The sequence below is a fragment of the Hemicordylus capensis genome, chromosome 12 (assembly GCF_027244095.1).
Source record: "Hemicordylus capensis ecotype Gifberg chromosome 12, rHemCap1.1.pri, whole genome shotgun sequence".
Classification (NCBI taxonomy): domain Eukaryota; kingdom Metazoa; phylum Chordata; class Lepidosauria; order Squamata; family Cordylidae; genus Hemicordylus; species Hemicordylus capensis.
The window spans coordinates 119,791-145,683 of NC_069668.1; the positions used below are offsets into that span (position 1 = coordinate 119,791).

At 56.6% G+C, this 25,893-nt stretch overlaps 1 protein-coding gene across 6 annotated transcripts in view; it reads left to right on the plus strand.

Moving 5' to 3' along the window:
* MYO1C (myosin IC) overlaps positions 1-22,185 on the plus strand; it is a 49,979-nt gene extending 27,794 nt beyond the window's left edge. For 3 of the 6 annotated variants that reach the window (XM_053274922.1, XM_053274926.1, XM_053274921.1), the window contains exons 5-32: positions 124-204; positions 1,138-1,317; positions 1,836-1,934; positions 2,057-2,170; positions 2,874-2,945; positions 3,266-3,385; positions 4,350-4,435; positions 5,233-5,338; positions 6,269-6,349; positions 7,072-7,163; positions 8,065-8,159; positions 8,282-8,328; positions 8,986-9,066; positions 9,286-9,391; positions 10,503-10,620; positions 10,771-10,884; positions 11,006-11,082; positions 11,395-11,463; positions 11,887-11,971; positions 12,727-12,886; positions 13,517-13,600; positions 14,288-14,381; positions 14,463-14,518; positions 14,857-14,992; positions 15,660-15,730; positions 16,272-16,369; positions 20,604-20,703; positions 21,276-21,446. In XM_053274922.1, the coding sequence (XP_053130897.1) occupies positions 124-204; positions 1,138-1,317; positions 1,836-1,934; positions 2,057-2,170; positions 2,874-2,945; positions 3,266-3,385; positions 4,350-4,435; positions 5,233-5,338; positions 6,269-6,349; positions 7,072-7,163; positions 8,065-8,159; positions 8,282-8,328; positions 8,986-9,066; positions 9,286-9,391; positions 10,503-10,620; positions 10,771-10,884; positions 11,006-11,082; positions 11,395-11,463; positions 11,887-11,971; positions 12,727-12,886; positions 13,517-13,600; positions 14,288-14,381; positions 14,463-14,518; positions 14,857-14,992; positions 15,660-15,730; positions 16,272-16,369; positions 20,604-20,703; positions 21,276-21,302 (2,649 nt within the window). In that variant the 3' untranslated portion in view covers positions 21,303-21,446. Of the gene's footprint in view, positions 1-123; positions 205-1,137; positions 1,318-1,835; positions 1,935-2,056; positions 2,171-2,873; positions 2,946-3,265; positions 3,386-4,349; positions 4,436-5,232; positions 5,339-6,268; positions 6,350-7,071; positions 7,164-8,064; positions 8,160-8,281; positions 8,329-8,985; positions 9,067-9,285; positions 9,392-10,502; positions 10,621-10,770; positions 10,885-11,005; positions 11,083-11,394; positions 11,464-11,886; positions 11,972-12,726; positions 12,887-13,516; positions 13,601-14,287; positions 14,382-14,462; positions 14,519-14,856; positions 14,993-15,659; positions 15,731-16,271; positions 16,370-20,603; positions 20,704-21,275 lie in introns of all 6 variants that reach the window. The other 3 variants (XM_053274923.1, XM_053274924.1, XM_053274925.1) reach the window with 3 other exon arrangements.
* The last annotated feature ends 3,708 nt before the right edge of the window (positions 22,186-25,893 follow it).

Consider the following 25,893-nt stretch of genomic DNA (forward strand, 5'->3'; position numbering starts at 1 on the left):
CCGGCCGGCCTGCACTGACCGGCAGCGGACTTGACCGTCAGCTGGGCACTGGCGGGCAGGGGCTTAGCGGTTCTTTGCTCCATTCCTAGAGATCAATGGCCTCTTGGTTTTGTGTCCCCTCAGGCTTTCGGGAATGCCAAGACCCTGCGCAATGACAATTCAAGCCGGTTTGGGAAATATATGGACGTCCAGTTCGATTACAAGGTCTGTCTGTCTGAAAGCAGCATCACCTTGGGGAAGGGGAGAAGCCTCTCTCTGTTTGGAAGCTTTGGAGAGGGGTGGGTATTGGGGGCTGTGAAGGAGGAACAGAGGGAGCCGCCCTGCTACCGAGTCGGACCTTTGCTCCATCTAGCTCAGGATTGTCCGCTCTGACTGGCAGCAGCACTCCAAGGTTGCAGGCAGGGGTCTCACCCAGGCCTGCCTGGAGATGCTGCCAGAGGGTGAACCGGGTACCTTCTGTGTGCCAAGCAGCATCTCTGCCACTGAGCGGTGGCATTGGCCTGTAGACGAGGAAAGGGCTGCCCAAGGCATTTTTCACGCTCTTTTGGAGGCATGTGGTCCATCTTCTCCCTCTTGTCAATTTCCAGCCAGGAATTCCCCTTCCTGACCTTTTTAGCCCCGTGAAAGTGAAAGTGAAAGTGAAACTGACCGGTGTCACTGAATCTGCTCTTCTGATGGCCTCTCTGCCTTTTAAAATGAGCCAAGAGTAGTTTGTTTGCCGCTGGGGGTGGAAAGCAGTCTGCCAGGCCCTGAGGACGTAGGAAGCTGCCTTTAGACTGAGTCAGACCCTTGGTCCATTTCGCTCAGGATTTTCTACACAGACTAGCAGCGGCTTCTCCAAGGTTGCAGGCAGGAATCTCTCTCTCAGCCCGATCTTGGAGATGCTGCCAGGGAGGGAACTTGGAGCCTTCTGCATGCAAGCAGGCGGGCGCTTTCCCCAGAGCGGATTCCCCATTATCTCCTAAGGGGGATGTCTTCCAGTTCTCCTGGGTTGTAATTGTGGGCCCCTTGCCTGGGGAGAGCCCTGAAGCCAAGCAACCAGCGCTTTCTTGAACCGTGTGGGTTTTAAGGTAGCCGTGCGCCGGGAACCGAAGCCGGCTCCCGCCCAGTGTGACCCACTCATGCCTTTTGGCTTAGGGGGCTCCCATCGGGGGCCACATCCTGAACTACCTCCTGGAGAAGTCGCGGGTCGTGCACCAGAATCACGGCGAGAGAAACTTCCACATCTTCTACCAGCTGCTGGAGGGAGGGGAGGAGGAGCTGCTCCGGCGGCTGGGCCTGGAGAAGAATCCCCTCCAGTACCACTTCCTGGTGAAGGTAAAGGCGGGCAGGGGTCCTTTTCTCCCCTCTCTGGGCCCTGGGATGGCTTCCCTGCGTCACTCCGGGCTTCCTGCCTGCCGGCCTTTTGCTTTGGGGGCTGAGCTCTCTGGACTTCTTCTCCAGTGACAGTTTGGGAGTTGGAATGTCGGCGCACGGGAAGCTGCTTGACAGAGTCAGGCCCTGGTCTGTCCAGCTCAGTATCGTCGACACTGACTGGCAGCAGTTCTCCAAGGCTTCCGCCAGGAGTCTCTCTCCCAGCCCTACCTGGAGATGCTGTCGCCAGGGACTGAACGGCTCTTCCACTGAACAACAGCCCCATCCCTAAAGTTGTCTTTGGCGTGTGGCCGGGGGGTGCCCCAGGAGAGCCCATGGCAGCTCAGCCACCAGAGGTCTCCTGTGGGGCAGGGCCGGGGCCTCGAAAGGCGATTCTCCCCCTTGGCAAAAAGAGTGAAGGTTGTGCGCGACCAAGCGCGGCTTCTCCACGGGCCACATCCCTCGCCATCCCTCCTTTGCAGGGTCAGTGTGCCAAGGTCAGCTCCATCAACGATAAGAGTGAATGGAAGGTCGTGCGCAAGGCCCTCTCCGTCACGAATTTCAGCGATAACGAAGTGGAGGTAAGAGGCCCTGCTCCCTGGGGGAGCGCGGCGGCCGTTTCCTCCCCTGCCTGCAGGGAGGAGGGGATTCTGGGCGCGCCTCCGTTCCTGCTGCTACCTGCCTGTGTTTTCCCTTGCACCAGGACCTGCTGAGCATTGTGGCCAGTGTCTTGCACCTGGGGAATGTGCAGTTTGCTGCTGACGAGGAAGGCAACGCTCAAGTGACCTCCGAAAACCAGATCAAATACTTGGCCAGGGTGAGTGGAAGAGCACCCCGGCGGAGGAAGGGTTTGCGGAGTGCAATTCCAGGGGTAACGGAATCAGGCACCCAGCCGATTTTTGTAGCCATAAGCAAATCTTCAAGCTGACATTCGCTTGCCCAGTGACAACGGCGGATATTTAGATTCCGCTTTTCGACAAAAGTTCCCAAAGCAGTTTACATAGAGAAATGAAAATAAAGAAAGATTGATCCCTGTCCCTAAAGGGCTCACAATCTAAAAAATGGCCGTGGGTGTATGTAATGTCACCGCCTGTGTATATATGTAAATGCCTGTGGGTGTATGTAAGGACGTCTGCTATAAGGACGTCTTTGTACAAAACCTTTGAATATTATATGTAGTGTCTGAAATGTGCAAAATACTTGGGTAATGGAATCAGAGTGTTTGGACACTGCTTCTGATTCTGTTACCAAGGTGTTCTGCGCATTTAAAACCCTATCTATACTCTTGAAGCATTTTGTAAAAATATGGGCCTCTAGGAAGAGCTGTTGATAGCCACTTGAAAACCCGCTTATGGCCGTAGTCATGGGGAAAGCGAGCACATGCCTGATTCCGTTACCCTTGGGATTGCCCAGTGGTGGAAGGAAGGTGCCCCCTCTTGGCTCTGGGAGATCCGCGGAATCGAGGAGGAGGTTTGAATGGTGGCGGCTCTCGAACTGACTTTTCTTTTCCCGGCTCGCAGCTGCTGGGCGTGGAAGGTTCTCTGCTGAGGGAAGCCCTGACCCACAAGAAGATCATTGCGAAGGGGGAAGAGGTGAGCGAACCCCCGTGGTCCGAGGGGGAGCTGTGTCTGGCCTGCTGCCGCCAAGGCATTCCCCTCCCTGTTCGTGGTCGCCATACTGGTCAAAAGGCTACGGCAGCAGCAGGTGATGGGAGTTGTAGTCCAACAGCAGCTGGTGGGGGTGATGGGAGTTGTAGTCCGTCGTCATCTGGGGAGCCAAGGTGGGGAACCCCTGAGGAGTGGATCCCCACGGACCATCTTGCCTGGTAACCGGAGCTTCATGCGGGCACAGCTGTGGCTGGTGGGAAGGTGTGCTGGAAGGAACCCTTGGCTTTTCCTTCCCTCCTCTGCAGCTGATCAGCCCCCTCAACCTGGAGCAAGCCGCCTATGCACGGGACGCTCTCGCCAAGGCTGTGTACGGGCGCACCTTCTCCTGGCTCGTGAACAAGATCAACAAGTCCCTGGAATACAAGGTGGGTTCAGTTCTGGCCTTAAGAACATCCGAGCAGCCCTGCTGGATCAGGCCTCCCTAATCTGGCATCCCACCAGATGCCTCTGGGTAGCCCACAGGCAGGGGGTGAAGGCAGGCCCCCTCCCCTGCTGTTGCTCCCTGCAACTGGGATTCGGAGGCGTCCTGCCTGTGAGCCCGGAGGCAGCCTACTAGCCAATGACTAGTAGCCATTGATAGCCCTGTCCTCCCATGACCTCGTCTCAGCCCCTTTTAAAGCTATCCAGGTTCCGTGGCCACTGCCACGTCTTGTGGCAGAGAATTCCATAGGTTAATTATGCACTGCGTGAAAAAGCCCTTCCTTTTGCAGGTCCTACATTTTCTGGCAATCTGTGTCAGGGGAGACTGCATTGGGATAGAGGGAGAAAAATGTCTCTCTCCCTCCGTACTGTGCATGATTCTATAGACCGCCATCCTGTCTCCTCTCAGTCGCCTTTTTTCAAAACTAAAGAGCCCCGGATGCTGCAGCCTTGCCTCCTAAGGAAGGTGCTCCGGGCCCCAGGTCCTCTTGGCCGTCCTCTTCTGCACCCCTTCCAATTCCGTAAAACCAGAGGGGAGAGGAAATCCAAGCAGAGACTTTTGCGGGGCTGGTCTTGTGGTCAGCATGACTATAGCTAAGCAGGGTCCACCCTGGTTTCATATGAATGGGAGACTAGAAGTGTGAGCCCTGGAAGAGATTCGCTTTAAGGGATGGAGCCGCTCTGGGAAGAGCAAAAGGTTCCAAGTTCCTTCCCTGGCTGCATCTCCAAGATCGGGTTGGGAGAGATTCCTGCCTGCAGCCTTGGAGAAGCCGTTGCCAGCCTGGGTAGACGATACTGAGCTAGATAGACCAAGGGCCTGACTCGGTAGAAGGCAAATTCCGACGTTCCTGAGATGGAGGGTGGTGGCTGCCCATGTTTTGGGGGTGACTCTGTGTCCCTTTTTGGCAGGAAACGGAACCCTTAGGTTGGAGAAAGAGCTCCACCGTCCTTGGCCTGCTGGACATCTACGGATTTGAAGTTTTCCAGCACAACAGGTGGGCTTTCCCAGGGCCCTCGGTGGTCTCCCACGCGGCGACCAGCGGAGCGGAGGGGGGCCGCCTTTCAGGGGAGGAGGGGCTCCCTGGGAACAGCGCTGGCTTGCGTGGTGGCCAATGGACCACTGGGATGTCTCCGTAGTCAGCAGCGTCCTAGGGAACGGGGCCGCAGCGCAGTGGCAGAGTTTGCATGCCCAAGGTCCCCTCCCTGTCCAAACAAGAGCTTCTCCATCTCCGGGTGTTTTTTTTTAAAAAGACCCGTAAGCTGCACCTGGTTTCCTAGGCCTTCAGTCAGTCTTTTTAAAAATGGCTTGTTTTGGATCCGAACTCCGTTTTCATAGTTTTATCCTGTTGTGTTTTGAATTGTGCACACCGCCTCGGGACTCGGACACCAGGCGGTATAGAACTAGGAGAAAGAAATCAGTCCCTGGCAGCATCTCCGAAACAGGGCTGGGAGAGGCTCCTGCCAGGAACCTTGGCCAGCTGCTGCCGGTCCGTGCAGGCAGTCCTGAGGGTGGGTCGGACTCAGCTGGAGGCAGCTTCCTATGTTCCTGTGTTCTCAGTGGAGCTCAGAAACACTCATTTTTCTGCATGGCAAGCTCCCAGGCGGAAGGTTCCCAACCCCTCTTGGAGCCTAACTCCCGACAGTTGTTGTTGGACTACAAATCCCATCAGCCCCAGCGACAGTGGTCAAAGCCCAACAGCACTTGGGGGGGGGGGACTCCATCTTGGGGATGCCGGGTGCAGGTGAGGCTCAGGCAGAGCCCTGCCTCCCTGCGACGCCTCTCTCTTTGCAGCTTTGAGCAGTTCTGCATCAATTACTGCAACGAGAAGTTGCAGCAGCTCTTCATTGAACTCACCCTGAAGTCCGAGCAAGAGGAGTACGAGGCGGAAGGCATCGCGGTAAGAGCCGGTTCGGCCGAGGCGGGAGTTGGCACAGGAGGCGAGCCGGCCTTGGGGACGGCCAGCACGGATGGCCCCCTTTGCTAAGCAGGGGCCACCCTGGTTTGCCCTGGGATGGGAGACTACCTGTGCGAGCGCGGTCAGAGACTCCCCTTCGGGGGATGGAGGGCCACTGTGGGAAGAGCATTTGCGGGCAGATGGTTCCCGGTTCCCTCCCTGGCGGCACCTCCCAGATCGGGCTGAGAGAGAGACTCCTGCCTGCCGCCTGGGAGAAGCCGCTGCCAGTCTGCGCAGGCAGTCCTGAGCTAGAGGGACCACGGGTCCGACTCAGTAGGCAGCTTCCGGGGTTCCTATGAACCCCGGGATGCCATATCGGTGCCTCTGCGGAACTCTCTGTGCGCTCAGACAACTTGTGCCTGGACTTGCCCCCACCGTCTTGCTTACACTCCATTGGAGAGCTTCAGCACAAGCCTTGCTGGCGTTTCTTGCCTTCTAGTCCAGCCTCCGGTTTCCCACCGTGGCCCCCTGCCCGGAAGCCCACAGGCAAGAGGGGAGGGCCGGCCCCTCGACCTGCAACTGGGATTCGGAGGCATCCTGCCCCCGAGCCTGAAGGTGGCCTGTAGCCCTCAGGACTAGTTGCCGTTCCTCCAAAAGGGGGTCTAAGTCCCTTTTCGAGCCATCCAAGTTGGTGGCCGACACCACAGCCGGGGCAGAGAATCCCGTAGATTAACCCTGCACTCTGCGGAAAGCTCCTTCCTTTCTGTCCCCTCTGGTGGGCTGACCCCTGGTCCTAGTGTCGGGAGGGGAGAAGAAGACCTCCTCCCTGTCCACCCCCTCCACACGGCGCGTCCTTTTGGACTCCTCGGGCGCCTCTCCCCTTCGCCACCTCTCGCCTAAGCTCAGCTCGCTTTTCCTCTCTCCCTTTGGCAGTGGGAGCCTGTCCAGTATTTTAATAACAAAATCATCTGTGACCTGGTGGAGGAGAAATTCAAGGGCATCATCTCCATCTTGGTAAGTCGTCAAGAATCTGCCGAGGAGCAGGGAGAGGAGGGGAGGAGGCGGAAGCCGGTTGGCAGCAGGCAGAAGCACTGTGTGCCCATTACAAGAAGAAATCATTCCTCTCTCTCTCTCTGTCCCTATCATCAATCTATCATTTTTCTATGCAAAACACTTTTGAGATTTTTGTTGTTGTTGTTGAAAAGCAGCATATAAATATTTGTAGAGAATAGTTTCTTTAGCACTGGTCAGACAACACTCGGAATCCTGGGACCATCTCTGGGCCCTGCCTTCTAAGCGGGATCATGTCTAGCCCGCCACTAAAATCAAAAGTTGCTCTGGGCAGTTTTTCTGGAAGATGAGGATTTCTCATCTGATTTCTCAGTCTTCGCAGCCGCCCCCTGTCCCCCAGCTAGCTACCCAGTCCATGCCACTGCAGATGACGGGGAAATTTCTCCCCACCACACTTGGACACAGATTCAGAGATTGCATTGACTGCACACGGACGCTGCCTTTTAAGTGCAGAGCCTGGGAGCTTCTCCTGCACAGCAGCCCGCTTCAGACCGACAGGGCTCCTGAAGCGTTTCACATCAGCAGTAGCCCAGCCCAGGAGGGGGAGAAGGGGGCACCCGTCCGGCGTGACGCTTCCCTCTCTTGTCAAAACCGTTATCCGGGGGGCGGCTGGGGGAACGCCCCGAGTCCTTGCCTCCGTCCACTCGCCGTTCTTCTCTCCGCAGGACGAGGAGTGCCTGAGACCCGGGGATGCCACCGACATGACCTTCTTGGAGAAGCTGGAGGGGACCATCAAGAAACACCCTCACTTCCTGACGTGAGTCGGCCAGGAGCTGTTCCTTTGCCCCCCGGGGTGAGGGGTGGGGGGAAGAGGCCTGTCTCACCCGAGCAGTTTCGGTCTGCATGTTTCCACTGCAGCGGATAATTGACCCTCAGTAGAAGAGCATTCTGGATAATTCCAGATAACTGGCCATCTCTAGAGCTGGAGTGGGGCGTCTTGGAATACCTTAGAACAGAAGAACAGCTCAAGGCCCATCCTGTCCAGCATCCTGCCTCATGCAGTGGCCAGCCAGGGGCACCTGGGAAGCCCACAAGTGGGCGAAAGAGGGCAGCTCTGCTGCCCCATCCTGTCCCGTTGGTGTTTCCTCGCATCTAGGGGCCATGATCCCGGTGGAAATATGAAGCTGTCCAGGCTGGTAGCCGTGGATAGCCCTCTCCTCCATGGGTTTGTCTAACCCCCTTTTAACACCATTTAGATTGGTGGCCATGGCCACGTACGGTGGCGGTGAGTTCCAAAGTTTAACTACATGTTGTGTCAAGCAGTTCTTCCTTTGATCTGCCTTGAACCTCCCAGCGGGTGCTTCAACAGATGACCCCAGGTTCTAGTATAATAAGAGAGAGAGGGAGGAAAAGTTTCTGCATCTCCTTGATCCACACAGTGGCATCACTGTATACAGCTCTATCGTGTCCCCCACCCTGCCCTTCATCTTTCTAAACTAAAAGCGCCCAGATGTGGCTGTCTTTCCTCCTCAGGGGGAAAGAGGTCCAGCCCCATGAACATTTTGCCGTGTCCGTAGCTGCCTTGCAGGGCTGTGGCTCCCATTTCCCTGTCAGCTGCACCTGTGGGAGAGCAGCCTGCTCATCAGATCTGCTGCATCCTCCCTCTTGCCCTCCCCTCACTTGACACCACAGGCCAATCAGCCTTCCTTTTCCTCCAGGCACAAACTGGCAGACGCGAAGACCCGCAAATCTTTGGGCCGGGAAGAATTCCGCCTCTCGCACTATGCCGGAGAAGTCACCTACAGTGTGGCAGGTAGAGTTTTCCTTCCGGGCACGGCCAGGTGCCTTTTCTCCTGATAGCCAGCCGAGAAAGGCGGCGGGCAGGGTGGGGGCCTCCTGGCTCGATTTACATTCCTGTAACCATTTCCCCTCCAGGGTTTCTGGATAAGAACAATGACCTTCTCTTCCGGAACCTCAAAGAGGTGAGTGCGAATTCAGTGCAGAGCTCGGAGATCGTCTCCCTCCACCCCGCCGAGTGGAGGAAGGTATCCTCAGACGGGCTGCACCTCCCTCTTGCTCTGGACAGACAGGGCTCCTTGCTTGTTCCAGATATGGCGGGTTGTGGGGGGGGCGTATTCGAGGCCCTTTTGCAACCACGCCGCCCCCAAAACTGGGCGTGGCCCGTGGGATCCTGGGAACGTGGACTTTGCATGGCTTTGTCTTTCTGGGAAGCCGAAATAAAATAGCCGCACGAGAGAGAGAGAGAACGGGAGGTAGAACCCCTCTGAGGATATTTTCTACCCAATTTCGCTGGTTTGGCACCTGGTGTGATCTTCCCCAGAGACTGAGGTTAGCCCCGAAACCGCTTTCAAGGAGGGCAAGGGTTTTGTGCTACGGCGTGTCCTGCAAGAAAGCCGCCGACCGGCTCTTGAAGCAACGGCATATAGAAGTTAGAGTGGGGCTCGTGTATGGTATGGGTTGCTGGTCATCCCTTATGGGTGTGGCGTGCTCTGGACGTTGCATGATCCATGTCAGCATCTATTTTTGCCGGCTGGCCGGAGACCGTAGTCAACGAGAAGGCGCCAGACACCGGCCCGGGCCTGATCTCCCCTGGGCGTCCTTTTGCCGCTCTCTTCCAGACCATGAGCAACTCGGAGAACCCCATCGTCAACCAGTGCTTCGACAGGACGGAGCTGACGGACAAGAAGAGGCCAGAGACGGTACGAGCCCCCAATACATATTTGCTATCTTCATGGCGGCAGAAAGTGGCCCTCGGAATCTCTGTGTCCGGCGCGTCCGTTCCCGCTTGGGTCCCCAGATGGCTGTCGGGGTGCAACTCCCATCATCCCGCCTGCCGGGGATGATGGGAGTTGTAGTCCGCCGGCATCTGGGGGCCCGGGCTCCGGAACCCCCTGGCCTTGACTCTTCCGTTCTTGCAGGCAGTGGCTCAGTTTAAGAACAGCCTCGCGAAGCTGATGGAGATCTTGATGTCCAAGGAGCCGTCTTACATTCGCTGCATCAAGCCCAACGACGCGAAGCAAGCGGGTATGTCTGAGTTGGGGGGCTTTGTGGGGTCCCTCCCCCGCCTTTGCTGCTTCGTCCACCACTTTCTTGGATTCTTATTTTCTTTTCTTTAACGTATTTTCATACCGCCGGAAACCCACCCCTCTGAGCGGTTTGCAACAAGCTTGTGTTCGCGAGAAACTTTTCTGCGGCCCGTTTTGGATTCCCGGAGGGATGCTGAGCTTAGCCTATTCCAAGGCCCTCCAGCGGCTGCCGGACGACAACTCCCATCATACACAGTGGCAGGGGATGATGGGGGTTGTAATCTGACAGCTGCTGGAGGGCCACAGTCGTGAAGCCCCGGGAGATTGGTATACTTGGAGTATGGTGGGTGTCTCTGCTGTCTGTTTTGACGTTGGTCTGGGGTTCTGGCCCGTTGGAAGAACTCCCTGGTTTGATAGCTATGTGTTTCTAAGTGTGAGGCGCCTGATTCAATTAGCTCTGGAGCGAGGTTGAGAGAGGGCCTTCCCGAGAGCCCCATGTGGCTGCCGTGACCCTGGGGCAGAGTGTCTCTGACAAAGGAACATAGGGAGCTGCCATATACTGAATCAGACCCTTGGTCCATCTAGCTCAGGATTGTCTACCCAGACTGGCAGTGGCTTCTCCAAGGTTGCAGGCAGGAGTCTCTCTCCCAGCCCTCTCTTGGAGATGCTGCCAAGGATTGAACCCTTCTTGGGTTCTTCTCAGGCCAAGCAGAGGCTCTTCCACTGAGCTACAGCTCCATTCCCTCGGGAGAATATCTTCCTTTGCTCATGTGTAGTCTCCTGCCCAAATGCAAACCAGGGTGGGCCCTGCTTAGCAAAGGGGACGAGTCATGCTGGCGACCACAAGACCAGCTCTCCTCCTCTCTTACAGCGTTCACACGTAGCCTCCCGTCCAAATGCAAACCAAGGCAAGCCCTCCTTAGTGAAGGGGACCATTCCTGCCCGCTACCGCCAGACCCTGGGGGGCACTGGAATGAGAAAGTTGCCACTCAGCCTGGAGGAGGTTGCTTACTGACCTGCAGGCAGATTCTGGGGGGGGGGTCGTCTCCCGTTCCGGAGTCCCCAGGGAGACGGGGTGACGCTCCCGTCTTCCTTCGGATCCCCTCTAGGCCGCTTTGACGAAGTTTTGATCCGCCACCAAGTGAAGTACTTGGGCTTGATGGAGAACCTGCGGGTACGCCGGGCTGGGTTTGCCTATCGGCGGAAGTACGAGGTCTTCCTCCAAAGGTAGGGCGCCTGGGGGGCTGTGCTGTCTAGTGAGCGGCCGTTTCCGGCGAGAATTTTAAAATCAAATGGGGCGCGTTTTCTGGACCTCCGCGGGGTCTCCACGCTGCCGGGCTGCTGCAAACCTGCTCCTCAACCCCCTCCTTTTGCCAGGTACAAATCTCTGTGTCCCGACACGTGGCCTTCCTGGGACGGCAGGCCCCACGAGGGAGTGGCCGTGCTCTTGAAACACCTCGGCTACAAGCAGGAAGAATTCAAAATGGGCAGGTCTGTGGCGTCGGGGGGGGGGGGGCTGTGAGGATGGGGTGCCTTCTGGGGCTCCGAAGCGGAAGGCGGGGGGGGGAACCTGTCTCTGCCTCACGGAGCCATTCTTTCCCCCCACCTCCAGGACCAAGATATTTATTCGTTTTCCCAAGACGCTCTTTGCAACGGAGGATGCCCTGGAGATCCGGAAGCAGAGCCTGGGTGAGGGAGTGCTGCTGTTCACCAGACACGTTTGAAGTGAAATGACTAGAAAGCCGATCAGAGAGAAGACATGTGGGAGGGGGTTCCTAACTGTTGGACGGTGGAACAGCCTGCCTCATGAAGTGCCGGGCTCTCTCTTGCTGGAGGTTTCCGAGCAGAGACTGGGCATGCATCTCAAGCCCTCCCCTGCACTGATCAGCTCCCTTCCAGCTCTAACTTCGTAAGCTCCAGTGGCTCTGTTAGTTCAGTCAACCGCTACAGTCGGATGTCCCCTGCTGCTATAAATCAGCTGCTGATTCCTTTCTGTTCCAGCCACAGACATCCAGGCGGCCTGGAGAGGGTTTTATCGGCGAAAGAAATACCAGCAGATGAAGCATTCAGGTAGGAAGAAGGAAAGTTGCCCTGGGCGTTGGGTCATTTGGCTTCAGCCGAAACTCATCCCCAAAGTATCCGGGGTGTGTGTGTGTTTTGGGGGGTGGTACAAAGCAAAAGGAGAGGAGAGCTGGTCTTGTGGTCGCAAGCATGACTCTTAGCTAACCGTGGTTGCAGATGAATGAGAAACTAGAAGTGTCAGCACTGGAAGAGATTCCCCTTAGGGGGATGGAGCCGCTCTGGGAAGAGCATCTAGGTTCCAACTTCCCTCCCTGGCAGCATCTCCAAGAGAGGGCTGAGAGAGACTCCTGCCTGCAGCCTTGGAGAAGCCGCTCCCAGTCTGTGAAGACAATACTGAGCTCGATAGACCAAGGGTCTGACTCAGTAGATGGCAGCTTCCTAAACATTTCATCTCCCCTTTATGATCTGCAGCCATCACTATCCAGTCTTGGTGGCGTGGAACCCTGGGACGACGCAAGGCCGCCAAGAGGAAATGGGCAGCGGACACCATCCGGCGGTGCGTAGACCCCCTTTTATTGCTCTTTTGGGGGGTGAGCCAGGGCAGTTCCCTGTGAAGCCCCACAGGACAGGGGAGCTCTTGAAGCCTGTCACGCGTCTCTCGATTCCTGCTATCACTAATGCTATGAATATATCTATACCGCTCTTCAACTAGAGTTCTCAAAGTGGTTTGCAGAGAAAAATAGATAATGCATGAATAAGAGGGCTCCCTGTCCCCAAAGGGCTCACAATCTATGAAGAAACCTAAGGTAGATACCAGCAACAGCCCCTGGAGGGATGCTGGATAGGGCCAGTTGCTCTCCCCCTGCTAAATACCAGAGAATCACCACTTTAAAGGGCGTCTCTTTGCTCCATGCTTGATTTCTTTGCTAGGTGCAGCCTTTGGTGTGTCTTGACGCATCTTTCAGGGGCCCTGGCTTCCTTCCCGGGTGGGTGGAGAGGTTTAAGGCACACCAGACCGCTAAATGGAGCTAAGCAGGTCTTGGCGTGGTCAGTGCCTGGATGGGAGACCCGTGGGGGTCTCCTTTGGGGATGGGGCCCTGGCTCCGCGGTGGGCCTTTCTTGGCATGGCTCAGCCCCTGGCAGCCTCTCCAGGTAGGGCGGGGAAAGAACCCTGAGCCTAAAGCGTTGGAGTGCTGCTGCCGGTCAGAGTAGACAGTCCTGAGCTAGCTGGACCAAGGGTCTGACTCGTTATGAGACCGCTTTGGAGCTGAGAGCAGCCCTCCTGAGGTGTCCCCTTGTCTTTCCTTTCAGGTTCATCAAGGGCTTCATTTTCCGGAACTACGCCCGCTGCCCGGAGAATGAATACTTCCTCGACTACATCCGCTTCTCCTTCCTGATGACTCTGAAACGCAATCTGCCAAAGAACGTCCTGGACAAGTCCTGGCCGGTGCCCCCGCCATCGCTGCGAGAGGTAGAGTGGGCGTGGGAAGGGGCGCGCCTTCCTTACAGGGTCGTCGCAAACCCAAATTCTAGTCTTTGTAGCAATGGGTTTGGGGGGGGGGAACGAGAACTTTTGTCCTTTCCATTCCTCCAAGCGCCTCAATAAAAGTCATGCTTGTGTCTTCAGAACTTGTAGACGCCATTCAAACACCGCGGCAAAGGTGGCCACGGCAGGCCCCCTGGGTCTTGCGGTAGCCAGCATGACTTGCCCCCCTGTGCTAAGCAGGGTCTGCCCCGGTTTGCATTTGGATGGGAGGCTACGTGTGTGAGCACTGGAAGAGATTCCCCTCTTAAGGGATGGAGCCGCTCTGGGAAGAGCATCTAGGTTCCCAGTTCCCTCCCTGGCAGCATCTCCAAGATCGGCTTGAGAGCTATTCCTGCCTGCAACCCCGGAGAAGCTGCTGCCAGCCTGGGTAGACAATCCTGAGCGAGAGGGACCGAGGGTCTGACTCTGTTTAAGGCGGCTTCTTCGGTTCCACTGAAAGTCTTGCAATGGGGACCGCGCCCCAGATCCCATGAGCCTTTGATCCCCAGAGGGGACCCAACACCACCACCCCGCCCCGCCTGTCCCTCTCAGCTGCCTCCTCTCCTTCTCCCGCAGGCCTCACAGCTGCTGAGAGATCTCTGCATGCAGAACATGGTCTGGAGCTACTGCAAAAGGATCAGCCCGGAGTGGAAGCAGCAGGTGGGTGGCGGCCGGGACCCAGAGCCCCCTGCCGGGACGCGGCCCTCTCCGCGCTTGGAGTCAGCTGCTTTGTACGGCCCCCCTGGCCGTCTCGCGTGCCCCACTTTTTGCCCTCTGGGAGGGCCAGCGGGTGGCTCTGGAGAGGAGTCCTCTCCTCTGGCCTGTAGGACCCCATAGGAGCGAGTCACTTGCTCGTGGCGAAACGGAAGCGTGGCGCTCAGTTGCCGTTGGGACATTTCAGGCAGCCCTTCTTTGCTTTGGCCAGTGAGGGGCCATCAAGGGCCGGGGGGTGTCTGGGGAGGAGAGCTGGTCTCGCAGTAGCCAGCATGACCTGTCCCCTTTGCTAAGCAGGGTCTGCCCTGGTTTGCATTTGGACCGGGGGCTATGTGTGAGCATTGTAAGATACTCCTCTTAGGGGATGGTGTAGAGCATGTGCTTTGCAGGCAGGAGGTCCCAGTTTCGCTTCTGGCAGCATCTCCAGGTAGGGCTGGGAAAGACCCCTGTCTGGAACCTTGGAGAGCCGCTGCCAGTCAGAGCAGGCAATACTGAGCTGGATGGCTCAAGGGTCGGACTCAGTCAGGCAGCTCCATCTGTTCCCTTTATGAGTTCCCTTTGTGGCTGCCTGGCTGCACTTGTCCTTCCCGAAAGCTGACCCTGGCTCCTTTGCCTGCTTTGTCCCCTCTGCAGCTGGAGCAGAAAGTGGTGGCCAGCGAGATCTTTAAGGACAAGAAAGACAACTACCCCCAGAGTGTCCCCCGGCTGTTCCTTAACACCCGCCTGGGTAAGTGTTGCGGAGGCTGGCCGTGTCTCGGGCCGGGTGCGGAATGCCCCTCCTGACCTCCCCGCTCTTTGCCGGCCGTAGGGAACGAAGAGATCAGCGCCAAAATCCTTCAGGGGCTGGGCAGCGAGGCGGTCAAGGTGAGTCTCCCGTGCGGACCGAGGGCCGTTCTGTCAGCGGATGCAGCCGCTGTTCTCGCCCTGGGCTGGGGTTCAAGCGCGCGTCCCGCGATGGCGTTGGACTGCCGTCCCCACAACACTGTGCCAGGGAGCGATGGGAAGCGGAGTCCAGCGGCATCTCCGGAGGTGCGCTCGAGAACTCCGGATGTCTTACAGCCAGCTTTGAAGGTGGTGGTCCGGTGCGAGGAAGGGGCGACACAGCCGGGGAAGAGCGTCCCTCCCCACGCTGGACTCCTGAGGGCTGGGGGCTTGGCCGCTACCGCGTGGCCCACCCCACACCCCTCCCACCTTTGTTCCAGTACGCGGTCCCAGTGATCAAGTACGACCGAAAGGGCTACAAGGCTCGGGCCCGGCAGCTGCTGCTGACCCCGAATGCAGTTGTGCTGGTCGAGGAGTCCAAAACCAAGCAGCGGATTGACTACGCCAACCTGACCGGTGAGGAGACGGCGGCCGACCCTGGGCGGGGGTAGGAATGGCCCTGCGGTGACCCTCGCTTGATCTCCAGGAGTCCCCAAGCCCCCGTATCCCTGCTGCCTCTGGAGGAGTCGGGCAGGGAGGGCAGGATCAGGGCCTTCTCCGGGTTCCTTAATAGACAGCGGTCTTAACTGCCCGGCGCATGAAAGCTTGTGTGGGGGCCTGCAGAAGGAATTCTGGGTGTGACCAATCTTGAAGGCCGCTTTGCAATCAAAGCTCCCAAAGCGGTTTACGTAGAAATTAATTAATTTCGAAAATGGCTCCCTAAAAAAAGAAACCTAAGATCGATCCTAGCAACAGCCACTGGAGGGATGCTGTGCTGGGGACGGAGAGGGCGAGTTGCTCTCCCCGGATAAGAGACAAAAGCTGCCAAAGCAATCGACATAGATAGGGATGGATGGATGGATCAGATGTCCCCAAAGGGCCCGCAGTCTGAGAAAGTGACCTAAGCTAGACCCCAGCAAGAGCCCCCGAGGGAGGGATGCTGTGCTGGGGATGGAGCGAGCCAGCTGCTCTCCGCCTGCCCAGCGCAGTTGGCAAGGTGCCTCTTTGCTCAGTGGGCAGTCAGGAGGCGATTCCTTGGCGGGGGCTTCTCTGAGCCAGGTGGCCTGTCCTTCTTCTCTCACAGGCATCTCCGTCAGCAGCCTCAGCGACAGCCTGTTCGTGCTTCATGTGCTCCGGGAAGAGAACAAGCAAAAGGTAGCATCCTCCCAGCCCACCATCCGAACTGCGATTCCCAGTAGGACTGGGGGAGCGGGGAGCGGGGAGAGCGGGATCTGAATTTAGGGGGTGGGGGGAGAAAAGGGACTCCCCGCCCGGAAGATGCGGAATCGTGTTTTTGAGAAACAACTCAAACCACATCTTTTAAAAGAGGCTTTTTAATTTTTTTTCCTCTGCTGCTTATCTCTGCTGGGTTCTTTGGTTTTTATAGGTTCCCAGTTTTTAGCTTTTCAATAACTTCTAATTTGAAACTTTAAAAAAAAAAAAGATATGTAATTTCAGTTGTCGTTTATAACCTGAGATTTTAAGTTGCTTAACTTAACTTGTTTAATTTTATTAGTCTCCTGTACAAATATACATATTTTAAATAAAACAAATAATCAAGAAATACTTCCTCATGGATACGATGGATATTTATATACCGCTTTTCAACAAAAGCTCAGAGACAAAAGCTCCCAAAGCGGTGTACAGGCTGACAAACCCCGAGCCTTCCTGAAGGACCTTCTGGTTTGTTTTCCAGGGCGATGTTGTTCTCCAGAGCGACTTTGTGATCGAGACCCTCACGAAAATTGCCATGAGTGCCAACAAAGTGAACAGCATTAATATTAACCAGGGCAGGTGAGTATGAACGAAACGTTATTGCAGTCAAGAGCCCAGAGGAGCAGAGAGCTGAGCTGGTGGGAAGCAGCATGGCTTGTCCCCTTAGTTCAGCAGGGTCCACCCTGGTTGCATATGAATGGGAGACTAGAAGTGTGAGCACTGTCAGATGTTCCCCTTAGGGCAGGCCTGCACAACGTTCGGCACGGGGGCCGGATGCGGCCCACGAGGCCTTTTTTCCTGGCCCCCCCCAAAAAATTCCAGCCGCTGCACAGCCGAGGAGATGGCTGCGGGTGTTCTTCCTTACCCTCCCCCATGGCAGCAGTGGCGCACAGCGGTAGAAACCAGAGCGACACTCAGTCTGCTATTTGGCCCGGTGTTGCTTCCCAACTGCGAGGCGCGCCTGCGCAGTTAAGTCTCTTAAGTCTCTCTCTCTCTCCAAAACTGCTCCATTCTCTCTCTCTCTCTCTCTCCCTCCAAGACTGCTCCATTCTCTCTCTCTCTCTGACTGCTCCATTCTCTCTCTCTCTCCCTCCCTCCCCCTCCAAGACTGCTCCATTCTCTCTCTCTCTCTCCCTCCCCCTCCAAGACTGCTCCATTCTCTCTCTCTCTCTCTCCCTCCAAGACTGCTCCATTCTCTCTCTCTCTCTCTGACTGCTCCATTCACTCTCTCTCTTCCTCCAAGACTGCTCCATTCTCTCTCTCTCTCTCTCTCTCTCTCTCTCTCCAAGACTGCTCCGTTCTCTCTCTCTTTCTCTCCCTCCCTCCCTCCCTCCGAGGCTGCTCCATTCTCTCTCTCTCCCTCCCTCCCTCCAAGACTGCTCCGTTCTCTCTCTCTCTCTCTCTCTCCCTCCCTCCAAGACTGCTCTGTTCTCTCTCTCCCTCCCTCCAAGACTGCTCTGTTCTCTCTCTCCCTCCCTCCCTCCCTCCCTCCAAGACTGCTCCGTTCTCTCTCTCTCTCCCCCTCCCTCCTTTCCTCCAAGACTGCTCCATTCTCTCTCTCTCCCTCCCTCCCTCCAAGACTGCTCCGTTCTCTCCCTCCCTCCCTCCCTCCCTCCCTCCCTCCCTCCAAGACTGCTCCGTTCTCTCTCTCCCTCTCTCCCTCCCTCCCTCCAAGACTGCTCCGTTCTCTCTCTCTCTTCCTCCGTCCCTCCTTCCCTCCAAGACTGCTCCGTTCTCTCTCTCCCTCCCTTCCTTCCCTCCTTCCTTCCCTCCAAGACTGCTCCGTTCTCTCTCTCTCTCTCCCTCTCTCCAAGACTGCTCCGTTCTCTCTCTCTCTCTCCCTCCCTCCCTCCTTCCCTCTAAGACTGCTCCGTTCTCTCTCTCTCTCTCTCTCCCTCCCTCCTTCCCTCTAAGACTGCTCCGTTCTCTCTCTCTCTCTCTCTCCCTCCCTCCCTTCCTCCTTCCCTCCAAGACTGCTCCATTCTCTCTCTCTCTCTCTCTCTCCCTCTCTCCCTCCCTCCCTCCCTCCCTCCCTTCAAGACCGCTCTGTTCTCTCTCTCTCCCTCCCTCCCTCCCTCCAAGACTGCTCCGTTCTCTCCCTCTCTCCCTCCCTTCAAGACCGCTCCGTTCTCTCTCTCTCTCTTTCTCTCTCTCTCTCTCTCCCTCCCTTCCTCCTTCCCTCCAAGACTGCTCCATTCTCTCTCTCTCTCTCCCTCCCTCTCTCCCTTCCTCCCTCCCTCCAAGACTGCTCCGTTCTCTCTCTCTCTCCCTCCCTCCCTCCCTTCCTCCCTCCCTCCAAGACTGCTCCGTTCTCTCTCTCTCCCTCCCTCCCTCCCTCCCTTCGACCGCTCCGTTCTCTCTCTCTCCCTCCCTCCCTCCCTCCCTCCCTCCCTCCAAGACTGCTCCGTTCTCTCTCTCCCTCCCTCCCTCCCTCCCTCCTTCCTTCCCTCCAAGACCGCTCCGTTTTCTCTCTCCCTCTCTCCAAGACTGCTCCGTTCTCTCTCTCTCTCCCTCCCTCCCTCCTTCCCTCCAAGACTGCTCCGTTCTCTCTCTCTCTCTCCCTCCCTCCCTTCAAGACCGCTCCGTTCTCTCTCTTTCTCTCTCCCTCCCTCCCTCCAAGACTGCTCCATTCTCTCTCTCCCTCCCTTCCTCCATGACTGCTCCGTTCTCTCTCTCTACCTCCAAGACTGCGCCGTTCTCTCTCTCTCTCCCTTCCTCCAAGACTGCTCCGTTCTCTCTCTCTCTCTCCCTCCTTCCTTCCAAGACCGCTCCGTTTTCTCTCTCTCTCTCTCTCTCTCTCCAAGACTGCTCCGTTCTCTCTCTCCCGCCCTCCTTCCCTCCAAGACTGCTCCGCGCTCTCTCTCTCTCTCTTCCTCCCTCCAAGACTGCTCCATTCTCTCTCTCTCTCCCTCCCTCCAATACTGCTCCGTTCTCTCTCTCTCTCTCTCTCCCTCCCTCCCTCCTTCCCTCCAAGACTGCTCCGTTCTCTCCCTTCCTCCCTCCCTCCCTCCTTCCCTCCAAGACTGCTCCGTTCTCTCTCTCTCTCCCTCCCTCCCTTCAAGACCGCTCCGTTCTCTCTCTTTCTCTCTTCCTCCCTTCCTCCATGACTGCTCCGTTCTCTCTCTCTATCTCCAAGACTGCTCCGTTCTCTCTCTCTCTCCCTTCCTCCAAGACTGCTCCGTTCTCTCCCTCTCTCCCTCCTTCCCTCCCTCCAAGACTGCTCCGTTCTCTCTCCCTCCCTCCCTCCCTCCAAGACTGCTCCGTTCTCTCTCTCTTCCTCCAAGACTGCTCCGTTATCTCTCTCCCTCCCTCCCTCCCTCCCTCCCTCCCTCCCTCCCTCCCTCCAAGACTGCTCCATTCTCTCTCTCTCTCCCTCCCTCCCTCCCAGACTGCTCCGTTCTCTCTCTCTCTCTCTCTCTCTCCCTTCCTCCTTCCCTCCAAGACTGCTCCATTCTCTCTCTCTCTCTCCCTCCCTCTCTCCCTCCCTCCCTCCCTCTCTCTTCCTCCAAGACTACTCCATTCTCTCTCTGTCTCTCTCCCTCTATCCAAGACTGCTCCGTTCTCTCTCTCTCTCTCTCTCTCCCTCTCCCTCTCCTTCTCCTTCTCCCCCTCCCTCCTTCCCTCCAAGACTGCTCCGTTCTCTCTCTCTCTCTCTCTCTCTCTCTCTCCCCCCTTCCCTCCTTCCCTCCAGGACTGCTCCATTCTCTTTCTCTATCTCCCTCCCTCCCCCTCCCTCCTTCCCTCCAAGACTGCTCCGTTCTCTCTCTCTCTCTCTCTCTCTCTCTCTCTCTCTCCTTCCCTCCAGGACTGCTCCATTCGCGCTCTCTCTCTCTCTCTCTCTCTCTCCTTCTCCCCCTCCCTCCTTCCCTCCAGGACTGCTCCATTCTCTTTCTCTATCTCCCTCCCTCCCCCTCCCTCCTTCCCTCCAAGACTGCTCCGTTCTCTCTCTCTCTCTCTCTCTCTCTCTCTGTCTCTCTCTCTCTCTCTCTCCTCCCTCCTTTCCTCCAAGACTGCTCCATTCTCTCTCTCTCTCTCTCCCTCCCCCCTCCCTCTCTCTCTCTCTTCCTCCAAGACTACTCCATTCTCTCTCTGTCTCTCTCCCTCTATCCAAGAGTGCTCCGTTCTCTCTCTCTCTCTCTCTCTCTCTCTCCCCCTCCCTCCTTCCCTCCAAGACTGCTCCGTTCTCTCTCTCTCTCTCTCTCTGTCTCTCTCTCTCTCTCCCCTCCCTCCTTCCCTCCAGGACTGCTCCATTCGCTCTCTCTCTCTCCTTCTCCCCCTCCCTCCTTCCCTCCAAGACTGCTCCGTTCTCTCTCTCTCTCTCTCTCTCCCTTCCTCCTTCCCTCCAAGACTGCTCCATTCTCTCTCTCTCTCTCTCTCCCTCCCTCCCTCCCTCTCTCTCCCTTCCTCCAAGACTACTCCATTCTCTCTCTGTCTCTCTCCCTCTATCCAAGAGTGCTCCGTGTTCTCTCTCTCTCTCTCTCTCTCTCTCTCTCTCCCTCTCCTTCTCCTTCTCCCCCTCCCTCCTTCCCTCCAAGACTGCTCCGTTCTCCCTCTCTCTCTCTCTCTCCCCCCCCTCTCTCTCTCTCTTCCTGGGGAAAGGGAGGGTGTCAGAGGTGGCATCCTTGCGCTGCGTGCCTCTGTCGGGATTACCTTTTTGTTTTGAAAATATTTCTTGCCACACATTCTCTTATTGAACGGGTGGCTCTATGTCTGAGCAACGTAGGGGGTTGTGTGCGCTGGTCCCTGTGGAGCAAAGGCAGACCCCAAGCGGCCCCGCTGGCTTCCTGCCCACTCCCTCTCCTTCTCTCGGCAGCATCAAGTTCATCGTCGGGCAAGGCAAAGAGGGCATCATTGACTTCACTTCCGGATCCGAGCTGCTCGTCGCTAAAGCCAAAAACGGCCACCTTGCGGTGGTAAGTAAGGGAGAAACGGACAGGTCTGGCAGCATCTCCAAGATGGGGCTGAGCAAGACTCCTGCCTGCAACCTTGGAGAAGCCGCTGCCGGTCTGGGTAGACCACGCTGAGCTAGATGGACCGAGGGTCTGACTGGTGCTGGCAACATTTATGTGAACCATTTGTAAAGAATTCAAAGTCACAAAACAGAAGCTTAGCTTATTGTCTGAGCCAAGTGTTGCGGGCTCTCCAGCCCCATCTCAGATTGCCGTTCCAGGGACCCATGGCTTCCCAGCGGTCCCCCCAGCAGGGATCCCTAGAGGCAGTGGACTACAACTCCCGTCAGCCCCAGCTCGTGGCTTTTGGTGGTGGCTGATGGGATTTGTAGTCCACGGCCGCTGGGGATCCTGGTTAGCTGTGTTTTGTCCCTGCCTTCCACGCTTTGTCCCTGCCTTCCATGCCCGAGTCAGAGCTAAACGGAGACTTTTTGGAGAGATTTTTGAGCGTCGACGTTTGTGTGTTTGCGGGGGGAGGGCTGTTGGGACTGGTGGGAGAAGGGGGCACCTCTTCAGCATGGGTTTTGTCCCCACAGGTGGCTCCCCGCTTGAATTCCCGATGACAAAGCAGCTTCTTCCGCTGTCCGACTCGCTCCTGCAGTCTTGGCTGGACGTTTCCCCTGGCAGCCTCTTCGGGGGGTTGGGGCTGCTTGGCCGCAATCCCCTCTCGCTACCAAAGACCTGGGTGCATCCAAAGAGCCCTCTTCTAATCTCCACCCTGCCCAGCAGAAGCCGCCTTCCTTTTCTCCTGGTGTGTGGGGCTGCTGGGGGGCCATTCGCGGCCGGGCCCGGAAGAGTGAGAGGAGGGGCGTGTGGCGTGATGGCAGGCAAGCGTTTCGACTCCCCAACCAATATTTTGCGATAGCAGGGTCTCTCGAAGGGGTCTGTGTGGTTTTTTTAAATGCCTTGTATGAAGATGTAAGAAGCCATGCTGTATAAATGGATGACAGTCTGTAAATAGGGCCGTGGCGCAGTGCAGGACGCGACAGCATTTGCACTACAGAAACTATTTTCCCACTTCTGACTTGGAGGGGATCTTCTCAAAGGAGTCTTCCTCGAAGGCCAGCGGAGTTTCTGTATCATGCATGGCCCCCCGAGGCTTGCACTGCTGCCACTGGCCTCCCCCCAGCCAGGGCTGCTTCTCAAGAGCCAAGAGGGAGCTGGAGAGGACCCCTCTCCGGCTCTGCCTCCGCCCTCGCCCTCTGCAGGCTAGGACCGTGCCATCCGCCTTCGCACCCACGACGGGGAGGACCCCCAAAGCGGGTGAGATGCTTCTGCAACCCATTTCCCCCTCCAGAGAGCCAGTAGAGTCCCTTTCCTGCTTGGGGAGAAATGCTGCGTCTGGCCTGGAATGCAGTCTCTGCTCTAGTGTATATAAGATGTAATGCTCTGTGCACTGTGCTATATAAAATCAATCAATCAATGCCAAATAAATTTTTACTAAGATTTACGTGTTGCTTTGTATGAGACAGACGGGGGTCTAGAGACATTGTGTGCTTTTTCACATACTGGGTTCTAGAGCAGTGCTTCTCAACCTTTTTGGAGTCAAGGACCACTACATTCTTCATGCAGAGTTTCCCGGACCAGCAGAACTTGCATCTCTGGGCAGTTTACAATTAAAATAATGTAAGCATTAAATTTGGACTCTTTTGCAAACAGGGAATAGTAGGGGTTTTCAACCTTGGGTCCCCAGATGTTGGTGGACTTAAACTCCCATAACCCCCAACCACAATGGCATTTGGCCATTATGGCTGGGGATTATGGGAGTTGAAGTCCACCAACATCTGGAGATCCAAGTTTGAGAACCCCTGAATCTAAAAGCCTGGGTGAACAAATATGTCTTCAGTATGTGCGGGGTGGGGGTACTTGTGATTACTCAATGGACAAGGGATGCTGGGCCATTAGAAAAATTCAAAAGCTACACGGGGCCAATGAAAACAACACACAAGCAAGCTTTTGAATTCGTACCTTTGTACCTTCGATCCTTGGTACGAAGGTACAAATGGGTGGAAGGGTGGATGGGACAAAGCGACAAAGTTACAAAGCGACAAAGTTACAAAGGGGCAAAGTGACAAAGGGGCAGTGGGGCAAAGGGGCAGTGGGGCAAAGTTACAAAGCGACAAAGGGGCAGTGGGGCAAAGTTACAAAGCAACAATGGGTCAAAGGGGCTGTGGGGCAAAGTTACAAAGTGACAAAGGGGCAATGGGTCAAAGGGGCAGTGGGGCAAAGTTACAAAGCGACAATGGGTCAAAGGGGCAGTGGGGCAAAGTTACAAAGCGACAAAGGGGCAGTGGGGCAAAGTTACAAAGCGACGAAGCGACAGTGGGGCAAAGAGACAAAGGTACAAAGAAACAAAGGGGCAGTGGGTCATAAGGGGCAGTGGGGCAAAGCGACAAAGTCACAAAGCGACAAAGGGGCAGTGGGGCAAAGTTACAAAGTGACAAAGTTACAAAGGGACAATGGGTCAAAGGGGCAGTGGGGCAAAGTTACAAAGCGGCAATGGGTCAAAGGGGCAGTGGGGCAAATTTACAAAGCGACAAAGGGGCAGTGGGGCAAAGTTACAAAGCGACAATGGGTCAAAGGGGCAGTGGGGCAAAGTTACAAAGTGACAAAGGGGCAATGGGGCAAAGTTACAAAGCGACAAAGTTACAAAGCGACAAAGTTACAAAGGTGCAAAGCGACAAAGTCACAAAGGGGCAATGGGTCAAAGGGGCAGTGGGGCAAAGTTACAAAGGGGCAATGGGTCAAAGGGGCAGTGGGGCAAAGTTACAAAGCAACAAAGTTACAAAGCGACAAAGGGGCAGTGGGGCAAAGTTACAAAGCGACAAAGTTACAAAGCGACAAAGTTACAAAGCGACAAAGTTACAAAGCGACAAAGTTACAAAGCGACAAAGTTACAAAGCGACAAAGTTACAAAGCGACAAAGTGGCAGTGGGGCAAAGTGGCAGTGGGGCAAAGTGGCAGTGGGGCAAAGTTACAAAGCGACAAAGTTACAAAGCGACAAAGTTACAAAGCGACAAAGTTACAAAGCGACAAAGTTACAAAGCGACAAAGTTACAAAGCGACAAAGTTACAAAGCGACAAAGTTACAAAGCGACAAAGTTACAAAGCGACAAAGTTACAAAGCGACAAAGTTACAAAGCTACAAAGGGGCAGTGGGGCAAAGGGACAAAGGGCTCTAGAGTGCTCGGGGGGGATGGGAATCTCCTCTGAAGCCGCCCCCCCCTCTGGTCTCTAGGATGGCACGAGTCATGCAGATCTCTGCGGTGCAGGGGATGGGGAATGTCTGCATTTGGCAGAAGGGAGAGGAAAGGTAAGCGGATGTTGACCACACAGCAAGAGGAACGTGACTTGGGTGAAATTGTATGCATGCCCATGTTCACAAGAGAGCCACCCTCACTCCTGCCCCTCCTCGAGAGCCCCCTTCGGGCAGGGGAGATCCCCTCCATCAGCTTGAACAGACGAGCGAAGCACTGATTGATTCATTCATTCATCCGTTTATTTGTGCAATTGATCTCCCGCCCTTCCACAATGGCTCACTGGCCCAACAAGCCCGGCCCAGAAGCCAGGCGGCTGTGCCAAATCCCAGCGCCGCCTGAAACGTCCACGGGCCAGGAGGCTCCCTCGACAGCGGCACCGTGCGGGTTGCGAGCCAGGACGTTGCTGGAGGGAGAGGCGACGCGGCAGCCTGCCTTCTCGCTGGCCACCTCCCGGCACGAGGGCTTTGCTAGTCTGGTCCTGTCGCAGCCCAACCTGCAGGAGGAAGGAAAGAAAGAAAGAGGGGCAGAAGAGAAGCTGTGCCGATGTGCCCTGGACGACAACTAGGAGTATTTACAGGCCGCTGCTCAACCAAGAAAGTTCCCCAAAGGGGCTACATAGAGCAGACCTGTGCAACGGAGGGCCCGCCCCACCCCCCGCTTTCTGGACTACAACTCCCATAATCCCCAGCCACGGTGGCCAAGAGCCAGGGATCAGGGGAGCTGTAGGCCACCATCTGCAGGAGGGCCGAAGTTGAGCAGCCCTGATGGAGAAAACTCACAATCCGTAAGGAAGGGTGGCTCCCTGTCCCCGAAGGGCGCCCCAGCTAAGGAAGAAACCTCGGAGAGGCCACAGCCACGGGAGGGATGCTGTGCTGGGGCTGGAGAGGCCAGCTGCTCTCCCCTGCTGCTCCAGAAATCAGGAGAACCCCCACTTCTCAAAGGGCCCTCTTGGCTCACTTGGCCGGGCTCTTTGCTGGCTTCACAGAGCCAGTGCAGGGACCCAGAATGGCCGCCTTCCCTGGGGCTGCAGTCCAGGCTTGGCCGGGGGGGATCTTGCCCTTCAGCCAGCCCCCGGAGCTCTCTCCAGCTCCCCCCCCCCGCCCAGTAGGCTGCACGGACAAGTCATTGTCCCAACTGGCCGTTGCTCTGAATGCAAAACGGACACGGAAGGCCCCGAGAGGATTAGAAAGCCAGGAAGCCCCCAGTGTGCAGCCCCCAGCTTAAGGACAGAAACACGAGCTGAAGCCTCTCGGCCCACGGGATAAGAGCGGGGCGGAACTGGCTGCCTCGGCCAAGGCTCCGTGTGCCAGTCGGGCTTGGAAAGAGCAGACTGCCACCCCCTTGGCTTGAATGGAGAAACCAAGAGACATGGACATCCCTGCCCCGTCTGAGCTGTGATCCGTGCTCATCCCTTGGCGGGGGAAAGCTCAGGGCCGGCGACACGGACGGGCAGCAGCCCTCCCAGCTCCCCCAGGCAGGCAGGCAGGCAGGAGTCTTGGCCAGCCCTTCCCAGAGACGCTGTCCAAGCTGGGCATGCAACGCAGACGCTGCTCCCCTGAGCTACAGCCCTGTCCCCTAAGGGGGATACCCGACACACCAGGCATATGTAGCCCCCCCACCGCCACACAGGCAAGAGCAGACCCTGCTTGGCAAAGAGAAGCATCCAGGCTTGCGACCACAAGACCCCCCCCACCCCAGCAAGGAGAGGCAAAAGCCCAGCCACTCACCCTCTTGGCCGGCTCCGGTGGTCCCCGCGGCTCCATCTCCAAGGGCTCCGGGTGGGTCTCACGCTGCTGGGATGCTCTCCCCGACGCCGCCGTCTTCTTCCGAGGAGGAAAGAGTCACATTTTATGATTTTATTATTAATACTCCCAGAGGAAACACGCTTGGATGG